At 27.9% G+C, this 21,038-nt stretch overlaps 2 protein-coding genes across 3 annotated transcripts; one reads left to right on the forward strand and one right to left on the reverse strand.

Annotated features, from left to right (window-relative positions):
* The first annotated feature begins 42 nt into the window (after nucleotides 1-42).
* LOC113553309 (RAB6A-GEF complex partner protein 2) lies at nucleotides 43-8,669 on the forward strand. Of its 2 annotated transcripts, XM_026956576.1 has the most exons (7): nucleotides 43-413; nucleotides 690-922; nucleotides 1,393-1,542; nucleotides 1,612-1,724; nucleotides 1,850-2,002; nucleotides 7,523-7,712; nucleotides 8,293-8,669. In XM_026956576.1, exons 1-7 carry the CDS (start codon nucleotides 292-294, stop codon nucleotides 8,505-8,507), a joined length of 1,176 nt encoding a protein of 391 aa, XP_026812377.1. In that variant the 5' UTR covers nucleotides 43-291; the 3' UTR covers nucleotides 8,508-8,669. The 2 variants fall into 2 exon arrangements, with proteins under 2 accessions (XP_026812377.1, XP_026812376.1); XM_026956575.1 differs by having other exon boundaries at nucleotides 1,393-1,724.
* A 3,816-nt stretch (nucleotides 8,670-12,485) lies between these two features.
* Nucleotides 12,486-13,097, reverse strand: LOC113553670 (protein GVQW3-like). Its single transcript, XM_026957132.1, has 2 exons — nucleotides 12,821-13,097; nucleotides 12,486-12,760 (listed from the first exon to the last, which is right to left on the reverse strand). Exons 1-2 carry the CDS (start codon nucleotides 13,065-13,067, stop codon nucleotides 12,486-12,488), a joined length of 522 nt encoding a protein of 173 aa, XP_026812933.1. The 5' UTR covers nucleotides 13,068-13,097.
* Nucleotides 13,098-21,038: the final 7,941 nt, after the last annotated feature.

Here is a 21,038-nt window from a genome sequence, read left to right on the forward strand (position 1 = left end):
TCAACCAAACGAAAGATTGATAACATATTAAATGATAAATATGTGATAGTAAATTCGTGTCAAGAAAATGTTTTGAATTTAATGTTTATTTTACATTTTTTGAAAACTATATAATAAATTATTATAATTATAATTTTTTTTTAAAGTGATAATTCTTCAATCTACAAATATAATTATTAGATTTACAAATGATCTTTTATACAATCATTTATTATAAACACAATTAACACTTAAAATCTTGATACAATTTTAGTTTATTTTAGCTTATTTAATCCGGCACAAGACAGTGGAATGATTGAGGTATCAGCCAAACTTATTGGTGGCCCTATATTTATGCCAGGTAGTAAAATTGGATGTTGTATAACATTTACTCATCCACCGTTGCCATCAGATTCTCGAAGCCAAAGTAATAGGTAAGAATTTATAATTGTTATATTATTTTTGCTTAATTTATAAATAGCATGAAGTAGAGTAGGTATTTAGATATTAACATTTAATGTAATATTATTTTATAATTAAAACTAATTTATCACATTTATAGCCTTATAGGTACTTAAATAATCCTTATTAATTATTTACTTATAAGAATAATATGACAATTTAGTAATAAGTTTATTTTCCATGTCATTAAAATATTATTTATAACACTTTTTTTTCTTTTGTTTTTATTAATCACACTACATTTTCAGTGATGTTTTGGAAAACTTAGCATGGGCCAGTGTGCAAATCAATTGTTTGTGTTTAACCAACGATAACATTAATTTCCCATCAGTAATGCGTGTTACCAAAGATGAGAAATTTTTAGGAAATTCTGAAACTTCATTTGCACCATGTTTAACAGATAATGGTCATGTTGTTTTATCTACAAAACCAAAAATTTTATTTTGTGATGTTGGACTGTCTCCTGGTGAAAATAAATCATGTAAGTAATAAAATATTGTAGACATTTAATGATTGAACTAAAAGCCTGTTGTTGTGTTCATTAATTTTCAGTTGAAATAATTGAATAACTATGACCTATTTTCCAAATTACTAATATTAGTTTACTTAAGTAATATTTTTTAATCTAACTCTTATAAACATATAAATATCAATGTTGAGTTTAGTATAGTATTATATAATGTTAATTTCTATTATATATTTTTAATACTTATTGTTTGTGTTAGTTTACATCAACATTTTAAAAAAAATACTTTACTTCAAAAAAAAAAAATAAAAATAAATACTTTTGATATTTAAAAATTGAGTGAATCGTCATATATTTATGAATATATTTAGGGCAAGATAAAATTTAAATTATTTACCACTTAAATTCTCAAAAAAAGTTAATCCTATTCTGTATAATTACTTTTAAAGTAACCATTTTGTTTAATGCTAAAATTTTGTTTTTAGATTTATACAGCGAAACATTGCCTAATGATGCACCACCGTCATATAAAGGACATTTAGTTAAATATGCTTACAAAATTACAGTTGGTATGCAACGTTTAAATAGCCCAATTAAATTATTGAGAGTACCAATACGTGTTGTAGTCATACATGGTAATTTTTATAAGATAAATAAATATTTATTTGTGACTTATTCATTAATTTGTTTATTTTGTGTCTTAGGACTTACTGAAGGAGTGACATGTGAAAATAGTATTGATTTATCTCCAAGTAACCCATTTTTAGAGTCTCAATTTAAACATGAAGAATGTGATATGGCTCTGCAAATGCTCCAAGTATGTATTTAAGAATAAATATAAATATATCACTTAAAAGCGATGATAATTAAAATCAAATACAAAACTAAAATAAATAAATTACTTTTATCAACATTTTTGTATTATGTATTTAATTTTTGTAGAATTTAACTGCTAAACGAAGTCCCAATTTTTACAATATAACAAACTCTCGAGGGAAAGTAGCTCGGTTTTGTTTATTCAAACAAGCTTACAGACTTGGCGAAGATATAGTTGGAACCTTTGATTTTGAACAAACTGATGTATCTTGTATTGAGGTATCATATATTCATATTTATTATTATTTTATTAAAAAATATTTTTATGTATTCATTAGGTATGTGCTAAATGTTTTTACTTAACTAAATCTTAAGTTAACTATTTTTTATAAGTTATAAGATCAACAACATTTTGAAATGATTATGACTAACTTTATAGAAAACAGGGCTTGATAATGGTTTTTATTTTTCCATCACTAAAACTAAAATTTTATTAAACTAACCAATAATTTAATGCCTTATATATTATGTATAAACAATTTCAGGAAAATAAGACTAATTTTGTTAAATTTTAACTGCAGAAAAAATGAATTTTAGCTGCAAGTGTATACATTTACAATTTTGTCCCAGAAGTAAATAAAACTAATATTTAAGTATAATAATATAAAATATTAAAAAAAAATTAATAAAATATATGGTAAGTGGGTATTGCTCTGCTGTATAGTAGAGATGGAAAGTAGGTCACTATAATGGATGTGTTAAATTTAAATGCAATGACATATTTTTTATGGTTTAAAATGCTCGTAACTCGCTTAAAAATTAAAATATCAATAAAAGCCTATGAGATACCCTAGGTAACATTATTGCCTCCAAGTTTGATAATAAGTAAATTTACTCTAATATTAAAGCTGACATCACAAAATGTGTTTTGCTGAACGAAAATTTGCTATAATCTACATTAGTAAGACAGAGACAACACATGGAGGTATAATGTCCTCTTAATCATTACAATAACTAATAAAAATTTACTAGGGCAACAATGCCTTACTTTTTGGAGATGACGTATAAACTACATAATATTATGTCTAATAATATACCTAATATACATAATTTTAAAATACTTGACAATGATACTCAATTTAATAAATTGTAATTAGTTAGTAGATATAATATAATACAGATTCTGATAGGTAGCATACTACACGAGTAACGATACAACTCACTAATTGGTTAAATATTAGTAGATCAGGATCAGTATATTTTATGTTGCTTGAAGTTAAGACAGTAGAAGTTTTTAATCTGTGTGCTGGAAGCTTGGAACATTTTTAATTTTTTAGTATGAATAAACGTTATACATTGCTAGATTTTTTGTGTCCTAAATATTTAATTTGTAAAAAATAATATATGGTGTCTTTTTAAAAAGATTAAAATCCACTGTGCTTCAATATCAATTAATTCTCAAGTTACGCAAATATGTATTTAATATTTTTCATTTTTTTTCTTTTATTTATGAGGTTAAAAATCAAGTGTAGTTAATTATCATTAATATTTGAAAGCTTCAGAATATTTAGGCTCAAAAAATAAAAACACATTTAATAGTAAAATCTTTGATAATAAACTTAAAAAAATTATTTTGTGTATGTATCTTCAAGTACAGAGAACAAATTACAGGGAAAAAATATTTGGTTGATCTAACTTCAATTTTAGGTACATTAACTGTTAATTATAGTTCCCTATGGCTTATCTATATTTTTAGTTCTGGATACTATTATTTTATAGTTAGAAGATTATAGTCACCACAACTAATTATTGGTTAGTTACATTTCAACTATTTCATATAGTTTTAGACGACTATTTTTTTAATGCATTCTAACTGAATTATATAAGTAAAATAACTACAATTGTTTATCAATTTGACCTCATAATTAGTTATTTAGCTTAATTAAATTAGATGTAACTGCCAAATAAAAATACTGATTGCATTAAAATATATAGTTGCATTAGGAAATACAATTTTAGTTACCTTATTATACAATTATAGTCAATGCTCTAAAATAATTCAGTAAAATATGTAGTAAAAGTAAATAAAAACAAAGTAAGTAAAAAAAACTGTTTTTATTAACATATTTATAATAATTTATAATATTATTAAATCAAAAAGATATATAATAATTATTTGTAAGTTATACAACAAATAGTAACTAAATTAAGTTTATATTTTATAATATTGAAAACAGATATTTAAAAAAAAAACATTACTACTTAGGTATATAATATAAACCATTCAATTTTACACATACAGTTGGATGTACATTATTTAAATTTCAATACAGCAACATACTAATTTATTTGTTAAAGTTACATTATGCGATTTAAGATGTTCATTAAAATAATTACACACAAACATATTGCATACCTACTATAAATGGTTTGTTATCAACATCTTGAGTAATAAATAGTCATAGTGATAGGAATAAACCAAAAATTGGTACAATATATGGATCTTCACTTAATTGTAAAAGGACTGACATTTGTTTCTTTTGTTTCATTAAAATCAATCGGGTTTAAATCTATTATTTCTAATATTTTTGTTTTCAAATAACATAAAAACAAATAGGTAGTTAAAAAATTGAATGTCATCAAATAGTGTTTGAATTATTTTTTTGGGAATTATACTCAACCACTAGATAGAGCAAGTAGATTACTTATCTATACCCTCATTTACATACGATAATTTAAAAATGTAATTATAGATTCATTTTGAAATTTTGAAACAAATATATATATTTATAAACACTCAATATGTGCCGAACATCTAATAATAATTAATAAATTCGAAATTGTTTTTAAATTATATGATTTATCATTTATTTCAAATTAACAATAATATTACGATAGAGTTTTTAACGATCATAAATAGGACTAATAACTATAATTTTGCACGTTTTTTAAAATTTATTTAAAACATGGTTTAGTGATATGGAAATTTGTTTCATAATAGGTACCAGGAGTATCTATAGTAATTGTTTGTTAGTGTACGTTATTTGTACCCATTTTATATATATAATTTTTAATTTTTTCTTTAAATTGATCAAAAAATTATTTAATTATAAACGTGAAAGAATATTTGATGAAAATAATGTAGGCCATGTATTTTCCTTGTCTGTGTTACTACTTTTAGTTAAAATTATAAACCCCCGATATTATTTTATCTATATTAATACATAGACGATAGACTACATGTACTCATAAGTAGTTTAGTATGGAAAACTTTAATTAGTTTTACATGCTTCGATGTCGACTTGTTGTCATCGGTTGTTTTTTTTTTTTAAATATCATACACCCATACGCATACCATGTTTCAGAGTTCGGAAAATCAGTTATTTTAATTGATAAATCAATATTATTTTTTAGACTCTGTTATTTTGTTAAGTTAAAGTTAGTCAAAAAGCAAATTAGGTAGATTAACCTAAATATAAGCTAAATAGCCCGCAACATTATTTTTTTATAATACATACAAGTAATTTATGTACATTTTAAACAACATAAATTAATGTTTTTCTAATATATATCGTAATTAAAATTGTTTTGTTTTTATTACATATTTAAGTAATTGTGTTTATTCTAAGGACATATTTAATGATAATTTAGTGTATAAATATATGCATATTTTAAGCTTTTTTAAGGTATGAAGTCCCTAGCCTTAATCATAAGTCATAACCCACACCAAGTTTCTGAATTTTATATATCTATTTATAATATTATTAATTCTAACAATTTAAACTGAACATACAAATATTATATTATTACAAATAGAGATTGCACACTAATGACATTCACTAATAAGGTTGACTTTAAAGCCAACTATAGGCATATAATAGGATTTGTTGAACTTTTGGTTTCAATGCTATCAAACGCGTATTATGTAGCTTATCTGATTCGTGATTAAATATCTATAATAATGTAAAGTGATTATAATAGTTTAATAAAAGCCATTAATTTTGGGTACATTGCTTTACATTTTGGTTATAATTATGTACATTATTGATTTTCAATTTTCAACAACCTTCATATATTCACTAAAACCATAAAATAATTTTATTATTTAATTTGGTTCTTGACAGTTTTGTAAATGGCTCTTTTATGAATACGACCGTATTATTATTCCCTTTCCAACAATTTTTCATCTCCTAAACCCTATTTAAACACATTTTCGACAAATTATGCCGCGGTCATTATTTTTGTAACAAATGCAACAAAATATTCACGAGATCATGAAAATATTTAAATTTAGTTGACCGTATTATACTAAAATTCATACATCAATATTATTTCATAATTAATATTAAGTAATTTAATTATAAATTTAAATATTTATATTTATTTTGAAACTTACTTAAATAATAAAAATATAAAATTATAATGTACCTACCTATAAATAAATATGTACCTATATTATGTAATATAACATTACTGAATTAACTATTATGTATAAAATGAGATTATATTAACATAAGATATATCGAACCTATTTAACTAAACATTTTGTAAACAGTTTGAAGTTATAATCAAACCCAAAGAATAAAATGTCTTAACATTTATATTTATGTTTGCGCGAGTGAGTTTTAATAAGAGTATATAATATTCTCAATTTTGAAATATAAAATATTGTTATAAATAGTTTATTTTTTATAACCTATTAACATTTAAAGAGTCGATGACTAGAAACACATTTTACTGAAAAACAGATGAGTTATTAACTTAGAACAACACTTAATGATGGATGCCCAATAGTCTGAAAATTAAAACGCAATATATTTAGTAAGAAAACTAGCATGTTATAACTTAAATTGTGTCAGTTTGATTGTTTTTTGCAGTCTAGAAAATTATTAGAAATTTGTTAAAATTACGTACCATATTATAATAAGTACATATTATCTACCTACTTAATTTCGTGTTTATATAAATAAAACTAATTATGGAATATTTTCTTCATTTCAAAAAAGCATTCACTGAAATACTAACTATAGAAAATATGAAGACCCACATAATTATAAAACCAATAAATTTCTTATTAACTTGTTCATAATGTTTTAATTTTTTTTTAGTTGTTCGTAATAATGTAGTTATTAATTTTATTAAGTATTATCTTTGTAATCCGTTAAATTAATGTACAAGATATGACATTAACTAATAGCTTTTTTAAAAAAAAATCATTGTTTATTTTACTACTTAATCATATCGTAAGTATAAAAAAAATCTAGTTTGCAATATTAATTATCAAAATGTTGACGTAATTATCATAATTTTAAAGAGTAATTAAGAGTTGTTTTATGGATATAAAAAATATATTATGTATGTTTAATGTTATTCTTGACTCTCGTCTTTATATTATCTATATTATATTTATCTAGATATCGTTTAATATTCGTGTTTAAAACATGGAAATGTACCATACATCTTTTATAGTGTTACAAGTATAAGAACAATAAAATTTATTTTTTAAATGTGTATATCGTGTATGTATTTGAATATTATGTATTTTAATTGTCTCGCTTTGTTCGAAATTGGATTGTTATAAGAATGATATCACTCACCCTTCCTCGTTATCTACTATTTTCCCTAATATTGGATAAAGATAATGTAAATGCCTTCTATAATACAACGTTCACTCGTATTTCTAATGTGCACAACTTAAATTAGTCACGTGACGGTTTCCATGTAAAAAAATATTACTTATTATGATTAAAAAGTTTTAAACAACCATGATAATATTATAATATAATGTTGTTTATACAGTTCACAGTGAGCTTGCAATGCGAAGAGGCCGTCAATAAAGACTTTATTACAGCCAGCCCAAGACCCAGGAAAGATAACGTATCTATCGTTTCATATAACACTCAACATCAATTCTGTGCCAATACTTTGAAATCATTTCTGCAGTTGGCTATACCACTGAACGTAACACCGGCCTTTAGTACACTCCTAGGTAATTAAATATTGAATAATTAAGTAATATCCGCATTTTTTGATGCGCACATTGCCGAATCGAGTTATTAAGTAAGTAAGAGAAGCTAAGAGCTAACCCCACCTGATTGTCTAAACCTAAGAGAAAACAGTTTCGAGATAAATAATATTTCCAAAAACAAAAAATTGATTTATATCTGTCTATATTTACACAGGAAAAGTTCTCTAAGTAACGTGTTTTTAATAATATTCCAATAGAAAAATACTTTTATACTCTCCAGTATAATACAGCAGCTCTACAATGAATAGGTATATAGGTAGACGTACAATGGTGGTCATTCATTCTCGCATACGCCTATTATAGCATGTACTCTGTATTATTATAGATACCTACATGACTGCATATATTCAACTGTAGGTAAGGGTAGGTTTTTATGCCATACTGATCTGTGTGTATGCAATAAGCAATTACTTCCCGAAATATAACCATATAGCTTCTGATTAAGTCCGTAAATATTGGTAGGGAAATTGATTAATTTCGCGCGCTGCTTGTAAAATAATTATTATATTACGAATTATGATAGAAAATATATAATTTGTAGTATGTGTGAAATGGAGGCTTCACTTTGAATTCGTGACCAGTACGAAAACTTCCGGCGAACGATTGGACGAAACCAAGGAGGGCACTTGCTGGACAGGCCCGGAACACGTAGACATCGAGACAATGGTGTGGGATTTACCCATACAGATATATCCGTCCGTACCTTCCATAGCCAATGACCCACACGCCCAAACGAGGATAACAATCGCGATATGATTTTTTTCCCCGCTATACATAGGTACTATAGGTACACCGTTCACAATGTTTTGTCCGTTTTATAAAAATAATAATGTGTATTATTATTATATTTTTTTTTATATGAATTATCAATCAAAACATTTTTTACACCTATTATTATTTTTTTGTTTATTATTGGTATCTTGATAAATTACTTTTATTCTGTTATTAAAAATCGAAAGGGACATTTTCTAGTGTTTTTTTTTCTACACCGTTACCGTAAACCAGCAGAAAAGCCCTTTTACAAATGTCAACTCTTACACGAATACAATAATGTCGTCCTATCCTCCGCGTGACGTGTTATTAAAAGGATAGCCGAAAAGACATTAATCACTGTAGCACACACCGTATACACACGCATACATATTATATTATTATTATATATAGTCGTTGTCCGTCCGTCGCTGATGACCAGTGACGGCTGCGGTGGCGGTCCACTGCGATTGTGTGGATAAACTTTCGGTTAGCCTTCATACTCAACGAAATAATAATAATATTATTATTACAACAGTATAATAATAATAATAATAATAATAATACATAACAATACGCAGCAGAGCTGTAGCGGTTATGATACAATTTGACAAACAAGGAACCGAATCGCGTGTAATTCCGTGCGGTACAAAGGCATTCCTGAGCGATACTGAATATTAAAATAACTTCCGGTCGGTCAAACATCATAAATGGCAAAGGCGTGCACTGTAGTAGATACGCCGCACATGTAAAATAATAATAATAATTCGAATAATATAATATATGAATCAGTCGTACGGGGTAAATTTTGAATTCCAAAGAAAACGCGCTTTATAGTTTTTGTATAATATATTAATATTATGTTCCCGGGTACCTGCTCACCTCGCGTTGTTTTTGGATTTTTATTTTTTTTATTTCTACATAGTATCAATAGTATACGGTTGTGTTGCCTAGAATCATATAGGCGGATATAAGAGAGGGCACTTAAGGGGCTTAACCTTCTCAAATGTTTTATTCTGAACCAAACTATATTTTTACAAATTAAAAGTAATATATTACTGCTTGTTGAATAATATTGTTTTTACGTTAAACTATTATCCTCGTGATTCTATTATCTACTTATAAAACTAGGTTTAAATTAGTACACTAATAAGTAATAGGCAATAGCATAAGACTATCGAAACAAATCTGATGGATTAGTCTACCCATTTATAGAGTTATAACTAATAACATTTTTGCCACAAAAGTATTGTCTATAGTAATACTTATTTATGTTATAACTTATAATACATTTTACCTACTTAAGAGGATGTCAGCACTCGGCACACTATTGTTTTCCTATCTCTGACTCACGTGCAACATAGTGAATGTGAATTTGCGTTTATTAGTACCAACCTCGTGCAATTAGTTTTAGTATTCGAGTGATCGACCTATTATGAAACTTAAAGTTAGGAATATTATCTGTATTTTGTACGTTGGCTTTTCTACGAAATTTTAAAGTGAGATATAAGTATTTTTTGAAGTGTTATCATTTATAAACTTATAATTATCATAAAAATTGAAATGTCTTAAAATAAGCCAACATGTAAACACAGCTAATATTCCTAACTTTAGGTTAAATTCACTTCAATTCACTTGGATACTAGCTAGAGCTAGTTACACGAGGTTAGTACTGTTGAATTCAAATTCACCATGAGTATAGGTTAAAAAGGGCTGCAAGTAAATAGTTTAATTATATTTTCTTAGTACTAAATATAATATAATATATTTGGTGTATTATTTTATTTTTTGTAATAACAGTTACAGGTAAGTAAGTTGTACGTAGTGTTTCTGTTAAAAATATTTTGAATAGTAAATTTATTGGAGATATAGTAGCAAGGTCGGCCTGCCCAAACCCGAGAGTCCAGGCAGAAATTATTTTCTGGGGCCCAATAATTTTATACTGTATTTTAGGGTAATACAGTACAATGGCCCAGGAACTATAATACAGCAAGGGCCCAGGAATCTCGGCCTTCCTGTCCTGGCCGATTCTGTATGGTAGCTTCGCTTTATTGGTTCTATACTTCTATATGCTATCAAATATTTTCAACATTCATCATTCATCTCATTCAATATTTAATAGGATCTCCACTTAACTACTTAACCTATAACTAGAGACAATACATTTTGGACACTGCCTAAACGAAAAACGGTGTTTATAATACGCATAATATAAATACCTACATAAGTAAACGTAGAAAACCACACGCTCTTTGGTGATAAATTAATGTCGGTCTGTAGTAGAACACGAAACCTAATTCGTTTTTTCGATCTGTTTTGCATGAAAAGCACAGCGCTTACCATTGCCACGAATCACGTTCTTTAATTCCGTGATTAACGACTCTCGGGTTCAGTTTTAGATAGACGAGTGCAGGGTGATTTACATTAACTCATTAAAACAGTCAATCTATTTGTATATTATACATATTTCAATAGAGTTTGAAGGATTTTTCTAAAAAAATAATTTTTTTATTCTAATGACTTACTTAAATTTTTTTATTGCTTCTTTAATAGCAGCTTACATAATATTTTAAATTTATTTTGAAAACATTATGTGCAGACGTGTAGTAGTGTATAGCCGTATAGGTGATGAAATGAGATTGAAATTTAATATATTTTTTTTTTTTTTTAATGTTAAGTACCTATGAATATTTAAATTTTAGATACCTATATGTAACAAGAGTTGAGTGACAGGAATAGACACATTGCGCGAAATGACAGCATATTTCTTTTCGTTCATTAAACTTTAAATGTCTGTAAGTAATTTTATTACTGATGGTACAACATTTGTCTATTGAATATAAATCCAAACTAATAAATCATTGTATATATATGTATGTATGTATGTATAATAATAATATATTGTGTCATGCATGTGGGATAAAGACGGAAACAACACAATGTAGGTGCTGTAGCTATTGCGACACTTTATTATAACAAAGTATATTATACATAATCAGTTCGAGTATAGCCTATTTACGAGGAGTATCTAAGGATATGAGGGATGGATTTTATTTTACAAACAAATATTTAACCTCACAGGTAACGGCTTTGGTATGAATTACCAATAATAGGTATAGTAAAAATCAACAATTGTGTGTTTATAATAATATTATTAACTAACGAGTTTTCTGTTCTCACGTCAGTTTTGAGAGTGAGAGAGCGGAGCGCCCCTCAAGTAAGCGAACTTTGTTTAAATACATAGGTATAATGCCTCACATTCCCCAATACAAAGTCATTAATACGCCACTGCACATCATTATATATTTTATTGATACTATATCAGGACTGCTCCTTCTGTTCTGCTCCCATACACGGCTACAACATTTGTTCGCTCTCCGACGGTGTGATTTATGTACATTGACTTTTAATTTTTGGATACACGAATCGTCTTGTATATACGAGGTCTAATCAAAAAGTATCGAGACTGTTTAAAAAAAAAAAAAAATATATTAGATAAAGTTATTTACATTCAATCTCCTTCAAAGTATGCTCCTTCTGAGTCCATACATGTTCTCCAACGTTCCTGCCATTTTTGAAAACACCTGTGGAAGTCATTTTTAGAAACTCCTCGTAGCTGCTCCGTCGCATTTTGTTTTATTTCATCTACATCTTGAAAACGTTTACCCTTAAGCGCCATTTTTATTTTTGGGAATAAAAAAAAATCACATGGAGCTAGGTCTGGTGAATAGGGGGGTTGAGAAACAACTGGGATACCATGTTTAGCCAAAAACTGCTGCACAACATGGGCTGAATGGGCTGGTGCATTATCGTGATGCAATTTCCAACTACCAGACTCTTTAAACTCGGGTCTTTTTCTTCGTACAGCGTCTCGTAAACGGCGAAGAACATCAATGTAGTACTCCTTTGTTATAGTCTGTCCTTTAGGAGCATACTCATGATGAACAACACCTTGGTAGTCAAAAAAAACGGTCAACATGACCTTCACTTGACTCCGAACTTGACGAGCTTTTTTGGTCGTGGTGAATCAAGTGTCTTCCACTGCGAAGATTGTACCTTTGTTTCTGGATCGTAGTCATATACCCAAGTCTCGTCACCAGTTATAATTGATTTTAAAAAAAAATCATCAGATTCGGAACACTCTAGCAAATCAGTGGCGATCTGTTTTCGATTTTCTTTTTGCTCACCTGAGAGCAGTTTTGGTACAAATTTGGCTGCAACTCTTCTCATGTCTAAATCAGTCGTCAATATGGTTTGAACTGATCCAAATGAAATTTGAAACTCATTACTAAGTTCCATAATTGTCAAACGACGGTTACCTCGTATTGCTGTTCGTATTTTTTGTATCATTTCCTCATTGCGGCTTGTTGATGGGCGTCCTTCACGTTCATCACTTTCAACAGTTGTTCTACCCTCTTTAAATCGTTTAAACCATTCAAAAACGCGAGCACGGGACATGGTTTCATCTCCATAAGCTAACAATAACATTTGGTAGGTTTCAGTAGCCGTTTTTCCCAGTTTATGGCAAAATTTAATGCACACTCGTTGTTCTGTATTTTCGCTCATTATGAAATCCGACGGGACGTAAAAACATACTTGACTTAATCGCACCTAGAAGCCGACTGAAACAATTTTAATCTAATCTATGTCTAATATATTTTCCCAACATATAAAGTTAGATTAATATAGCACATGCAAGTTCATACTCAAACTGGTTTACGATTAATCGTATCAGTCTCGATACTTTTTGATTAGACCTCGTATATATATGCACGGATGAGCGGTGGTGGGAGGGTTTGATGTATCGTTTCAATATCTTTCGAGAGTTACTGCGACGATAGTACGTGGAGTGGGTAATGTATATATATAATAATAATAATAATAATATGTATATTGTACGTATATTATAGTCGTAGGACACCCAATAACAGCAACATTATCACGCCCGATTATACGCGCTCTAAGTTCCAAGTCCTAAAAGGGTCGTCTCAAGGTTCATAATATTATACCCGCGAATTGCAAACGATGAGATAATTAATTGCAAACAATATATTGGTATAATATAGTATAATTTATCGAGTGAAAAGGTGAGCAATGATCTTTATTTAGTTAAAAAAAAATTAAATTCATATTTAAATAATATCCATTAGAATAATTACATTTTTCCAATTAAATTGAAAAAATAGGTATGTACGCATTTAGTTAAAATTTTATTTTTCGTTCTTATTCCTAGAATAATTATACCTAGATACGGTTACAACTTGTTCATTATTTTTTTAAATTTTAATCTCAATGATTAGGTATTCAATTATTTTAAATAACTACCCATAAATAAACAAATCAATATTCTCGATTTAATAATTATTGTATTGAAACAACTATACAAGTGTGTTATATTCAATTATATCTATATATACACTATCCAAATTTAAGATATTAATAAGATATATTTTAACATAATGTTAAGTTCTTATTTGAAAATAATTTAAAGTTACACAATGACTATACATATGTAAAGAACCGTAAAAAAAAAATAAGTTACTTATTTTTAACTGAGTTAAATTAAAAATTTTCCTTCGTATAACATAAAACTTTTAAAATAAATACATATTAAATATAAACTTTAACTTTCTTATTACATATACTATCTTCGTTAACTTAACTTTATTTGGTTTATTACCTTGCTCGTATATTGTATAGGGTGGTATAATTTGTTTTCTTTGTCTTACAACTGTAATGTGCCTATATGTAATATTTATATATTATATATAGGTTTAAAGTTTCTGGACTACTTCTGCCCAACTGCAGTTTAGATTTTCCTAACAATTTTTTCGACGCAAGAGACATTTATCTTCTGTTATAACTCATTTGGGTTGTTTACTTCAACAGTTTCTGAGATATTTTAATGTTACCTTTAAAATTTTCAGCGCTCCTAAATATACTAAAATTGTTGAGCTTTATATTATCTTAAAAAGTAAAAGCAAGTAAATATTTACACACGCTAAAGATCAAGTTTTCGATCAGCTTAAAATCCAAAAAGAAAACTATCTAACCATCAATACTAGCCCGTTCAATACGTGATTAATTTAAAAAGATCAATTTACATGAGTTATGCATTAAACATAATTTAGGTCTCAAAATGTTTGTTGTTTTTAAAATCAAAATGCATATAAATATAAACATATATTAAATTTATGACTTATTTTGTACAAATTAAATCATAGGTATATTAAAATTAAAAAAATAAGTTTGTATTTTTATGTTATCTATTCAAGTACATTTCGTTTATTTATTACTTTGACTAAATTTCAAATTATTTTTTTTTTTGTTAGTTTTTTTTATATTATATTAATATATAGTTTTATATAAAAAATAAAATCATAATATTAATAATGAATAAATTATAAATATTCCCTAAAAAATTCCCGTGGACAGCATTTATTATATGATTATTTTGTATAATATGTTCCTTACTATTTCCAGACCATAAAAAATCTACAATAATCAGTACAAAATGAAACCCCTTGGCGTTATCTAAAAATTAAAAACGATTCCCGCTACAATCTCCACTGACTCCACTTATTAATTTACCTATCAATTATCATATGATGATATATGTGATATGTATAATTAAGTATTATAGAAGTGTGAAGTTTTTATATATAATACATATGTATTGTATATTATGGACTTATATGTTACTCGTATAATTCACATTCATTTACATGCCACCCCTTCGCATTTTTAATTAATTTCAATTTTTTATACGAATAATAAGCATGCAATTTGCATGACTATTTTCGCAATTAGCACGTTTTTAGATTTTGCGGAAAACAAAAATAGCAGTGGGGAGACTGGAGAAATGTTTCTACCCTTGACAAAATTTGAAAACTATGAGTACCTATATACTTATTTTAAAATTAATTTTGAAATCATTTCCGATCCTATCATAAAAGATTGTGTGGTATGAAGGAAACTTCAAGCAGCTGTCGAATTACAAATTTCAAAATAGTACCAAAAATATTTGCAAATAAATTTAAAAATTAGTAGGTACATAATTCTTATATAAGTTGGTCGTGGTGAGGGTCCAATTTTACGTACGTGCAAATTTGTGCTAATTACGTGCTGAATATTGGCACAGGAATACATTAACGTATTCATGTTTGGCGCGGTTGGAGAAATAAGTCGCGCAAATTCATTCTAATGCATTTAGCTAATTATTCATTTATTAACGTGAAACATATCCACAAAACAATTTACAGTGGAAAAAATGGGGGGGTTCTATTTTGAAAAATAGAATTTTGTCCCCTAAATACTCCTCGAGTAGTAAAAAATATTTTAAGAATTTAAAAATATAGTCTTAAAGTATATTTAAAAATTATAAAAATCTAATTTTAAATAACTGCAATATTAAAGAAAAATAAGGGGCGAAAATGGTTGGTAAATCAGTCCGTATAATAAAAAAACAATATATGATATTATCAGACCACGTACACAATATAATAATGCGTAGGATAACTACTATCATAATATTATATAAAACTAATGTGCATATATCTACTATATATAAATGCGTTTGCATATGTTTCACCGCTAAGCCCGCTCTCGTCCGGTCAAAAGCTAATGAAATTCCCGCGCCGCTTAACGTTTATTATTATTTTTAATATAAAAATCCTCATCCACCCGTCGCGGCTTTTGAACAGTGTTCATTTTTTTCTACGTTTTTTTTTTTGTCGTCACATTATTATTATTATTATTTTTTTTTTTTTAATGACAAGCGTTTATTCCCGTCGACTTTGCGCGCGCACTAGTCGCGATGATAAAAGGGTGACCGGCAGTGGTGTGCGCGGGGACGGCTTCGAGTGGCGACGACGACGACGACGACGACGATTAGATCCGCGTGTTCAACAGATTAAAGACTTTCGAGCGCACCCCACCGAACCCTCCCCAGGCCCGGGATAGTGCGCGATATTGCGCGCGTAACGAGCCGTAGGAATTTTTATGCGCTGCCCGCGGAGAGGGCGCGGCGGCGCATGTCATCGTCCGCGCGCACATAATACATATAATATAAAAGGCTAACCCGCCCCCGCCTGTATACACTGCCGCGCTGGTCGCAGGTTTCGAGAGTATGTATTGTTCGTCGTCGTCGTCGTCGTTTGTTATTTAATAATATAATAACGCACAACAATAATATAATGGTAGTAATGATTTTTTTTTTTTTTTTTTTTTTTACTGGCCGTTGCTAATCTCTGCGCTTCCTCCTGCTACGCCGCCACTTTATGGTATAGATATTATTTTATACGCGCGCAACATCCGCACACCCATAACCCATGTTTTCGAATGTTTGCGTGCACCCAGAACGAAAATGTATATTATTTTATGGGCTCTTCTCTTTAATATTCCGAAAACATTACGCACATAATAAATTGTGTAGTATTATATGAAAAAAAAAAAACCAAGAGGGGCGGGTTGTGTTAATTCCCTTGAAACGTCAAAGTATAAGCAATGGCGTTCGGAAAAAAAAACGATTCACCGAGATGTAATGCGGCTCGTGGATTGCGGGAAAATCTGCTGCCGCACGTCCATGCATATTATTATTGCGAAAGATTGAAATAAATAAAAATATCGCTGGAAGTCTGCAATACATTTCTCGGCGCTGACTAAGGGGAGGGAAAAACCACGTTTGCCTCGTCCTCATTAACGTCTGCATTGATGTATAATTAGCGCGTTAATTGTACGCTGTGAGCAATAATGTATAGGTGCACCATGACAGTGTAAGCCTATCGCTTACGCAAACAATATATTACAGTGTATGATACCATTACGCGTAATATTATACGACACGACGACACGCCACCAATGCACTTATTATTATATGCATGCACGTACAATATACACTGCTGCATCAATGGGGTAGGCTAGTAGCGAAGGGGTCGCGTTTTATAGGGCTCGGAAGGCCGGGTGCTCGTGAAGTGGCCACTTGGGTGCAGCGCGTTTTAGGGGTGGTTTTGACGTACGTCCTCCGCCGCTGACGTATAGGCAACGGGGGATGATCGTTATTAAATGTCACAAATTACCCGACGACAGAGCGGTGTAGGTATAACGTCGGTTTTTTTCTTTTTTCTCCCTTCTCTTTTGAACTCGGTAGTATCATCAAAATTCCAATCCCAGTGCACTGATAGACCTCGGGAATCGTGTAGCATACGTATAATGTAATAATATGCGTTTGACCGACCGATTTAGACGGGATTTACGTGTATTTAAAATACAAGTGAAAACTTCAAAGGGCACATTATTAGTATAAAATAATAATATATATATTATGTCCATGTACGATCTTTGGATCTTCAAAACAACAGATTAAATATAATGTATACCTCGACAATTTTGATGATATCGGTCCCACGGAAACAGAATCCGCGGCTGCATATGAAACGTTTTAAATTAAAACAGTACACGAGTAGATAATAAATTTAAACAGTTGTTCATTAGTGTTCACAATTATTTTTATTTAATTTCTTGGTATTTTAAATGCTTTGCATTGAATCTCTTCGTAGGTGGGTATCACATGACTAAACTTTGTAATAACTTCAACTTCACGTTTATTCACATCACCATTTTAAATATCTTTAGTCTTAAATTAAGTTTGTTAAGTGTTATAAATTAAAATTTATAATATTTCTGAAATAAAATATCATTATAAGTCATATAGAACCTATTACTAATATATTTTTTAAATAATAATATTAAATAGGTATAGGTATATAATATAGTTATAATTTAAAATATGACACATAGTTACAATATTTAAAAATTGAAATATAACCAACTAATCGTATTTACGGTGGATAAACACATTATAATATTAAATTATTCGTAGTTCGTACTGTAGAACTAAAATGAATATAAATATTATCATTCGACTATACTTGAGATCTGGAATAATCCTATTATTATTTATTTTTAATTACACAAAAACTATTTACTTAGGATACTTAGATATTTATTAGGTATTAATTATAATTAATAGTTCTTAAACGTCAGCCAATTAAACTTTTTGTACTGATATGATAATTAGGAATTCTAAATAATTTAATTTAACCAGTTAAGTTAATAATCTCGTCTGGTTATTGTTAAAATTATTATTTTAGCAACATGTTATTGTCTTAACTATCGTATACTATATGTATAAAGTACAAGCAATGAAGCAAACTAAACTAATACACCACTTATTTCTCAGAAGTTCCTATATAATTGAGAAGTAATAACGATGTTGATTATACTTCGGTCTTGGAATGTATGAAATTGGTGCATAATGGAGATTGTTATAGTAGAAATTATACGCTATAGCAGTAAGTAAACGATAGTGGTATTAATTCCGAATAATTTTCATAAACTGAAATATTGATTTAGGAATTCAGAATTCTAAACTAAAGAAACTAAGAAAAATAAGAAAAAATATGGAAAATAAAAAATACGGCAATAAAACAATTATTTATTAATTAAAATTATACTATAAAATAGTTATGTCTAACTAGTTTTGGACATTAAAGTATTTTTATTTATTATTGTAATTTCAAAACCAATAACTGTATAGAGACTTAATATGTTTGCGAAACATTTATAAATGTATCTTCTTAAAATTATATAAATTTTCGATTTATGCACAATACAATACATTGCTAAAAAGTATTGTTTATATTGTTTATAAGTAAAAAAAAAAGCTTTAAAATACAATAAGTACCTTTAACGTTTGTCTTAAGTTATTCTTAGGGTAATTAAAGAATATTTATAATACATTATGTAAATAATTTTTTTTATAAGTGTTTAAAGTTAAAATGTTTACAAAAATGTAAAATGTTGCAAATTATTTTGTGGTTAAAATTAAAATAAATTTTCAAATTTAATATTTATAGCTAATTCTTACAGTATATTTGGTATGTTATGTAATGAAATATTTACTTGAATTTTCCACATAAAATCTAAAAGAAGAATTCTCAATAGTAATACATTTACTTTGGTCAGTACTTAAATCAAAACTTGTCTTTCACACGAAAATCACCATATCCAAATACCTATTAAGATCTATTTAGGACTAAAATAAATTTTAAATTTGGAGATATGTTAATAAGCCACCCTAAATTTGTACCTTATTATAAGCCTTCCAATTTACAACTCTGTATTATCACTTTTTAATCGACTCCCATGGTATATGATTGAATACTTCAAAATGACTTTAAAATAAAATCAGTAAATTACTTATCTACTTAACATAAAAAATACATTGCTTATTATTGTTGATTCATTCAAACCTTTAATTGCTGAATTTGTATCCACTTTAATTCTTGAAAATTCTCCTCGTGAACTCCAAAGAAAATTACATTGGATTCTGTTGGAAATTAAATTGGTAAATTAATTTATTATTATTAGTAAGAAAAAAAAATGTACATAAATAATATTAAGTTCCACCTTTTCACGTTGTATTTTGTGTATATTATATTATTTTCCAATTTGCTTATTATGCCTTAATAGGTATATTGATTTAAAAAAAAAAAATATTGAAAATTAAATTCAAGGTTCTTCAATAGTTTTTCTTCTCGTCTTTAATCGTCGAAAATGCATAGACACTACTACTCGTACTTATCATTTAAAGAATAAAAAAAAATATGAGTTTTTACGAAATTGAATATTTAAATAAAAATAATGATTTTATTTATTTTGTAAACCTAGTAATTCAAAAAAAATTAATTACTGTAAGGACTTGAGACTTTTTGTCATTACTTACATGTAATATATGTAATATGTATGATTGTTTTTTAAGCACAATAACATTTTTCAATTTTTTAAACTTTAATTTTAATCTAATATTTTACCATGAAGATATTCATACCATTCCATGGTATTATGAATGAGTATTGACGTTTGACTTATAAATTATATCCAATATTTTTGATAAATGTATTCAACCAACCAAACTAAGAAAATACTAATAATATAAAAAATATAATATAACATATTCTATTCATATAATATATGATGATCCCCACCCGTCATTTTGTTGAGAACTGTTTTTTTTTTATACAATGATTTATTATTGAGTTCATAATTTAACATATCCATTACAATGACCTCAATGATGAGGTACATTCAAAACATATTATACAGCATAGCGAATTCCCCTGTTTTGTTAAATTAATTTAATTCAATGGTCACTATTTTCAAATGATTCAAATATGGCATCAAAAAAAGATTGTATTTTTTTTATTGTTTAACTAATTTAACACAATAAAACTGCTATACAAACTGACAGTTTAATTAATGTCGAGGTAGATAAACTTATAATTAAATACATGCATATTTAAAACAGGGAACGTAACAAAAACTATGAATTCTACACCACAAATAACACTGAAACATAAAGCATGAATTCATAACTTTATTTCAATTTTTAATATGAAAACATTTAATAGCAATACAATATATATAAGTTTTGTTTTCAAGCAATATTTATTGTTTTTCCACAATATTACCTATTGT

Source organism: Rhopalosiphum maidis, chromosome 2 (genome assembly GCF_003676215.2).
Source record: "Rhopalosiphum maidis isolate BTI-1 chromosome 2, ASM367621v3, whole genome shotgun sequence".
Taxonomy (NCBI): domain Eukaryota; kingdom Metazoa; phylum Arthropoda; class Insecta; order Hemiptera; family Aphididae; genus Rhopalosiphum; species Rhopalosiphum maidis.

Excerpts from the sequence above, each read along its gene's own strand:
- LOC113553309 (XM_026956575.1), top strand. The coding sequence starts at position 292 with ATGATTGAGGTATCAGCCAAACTTATTGGTGGCCCTATATTTATGCCA. Across the intron at positions 414-689 it reads TCTCGAAGCCAAAGTAATAG|TGATGTTTTGGAAAACTTAG; the intron begins GTAAGAATTTAT and ends CTACATTTTCAG. Across the intron at positions 923-1,392 it reads TCCTGGTGAAAATAAATCAT|ATTTATACAGCGAAACATTG; the intron begins GTAAGTAATAAA and ends TTTTGTTTTTAG.
- LOC113553670 (XM_026957132.1), bottom strand. The coding sequence starts at position 13,067 with ATGAGCGAAAATACAGAACAACGAGTGTGCATTAAATTTTGCCATAAA. Across the intron at positions 12,761-12,820 it reads AATACGAACAGCAATACGAG|TTCAAACCATATTGACGACT; the intron begins GTAACCGTCGTT and ends CATTTGGATCAG.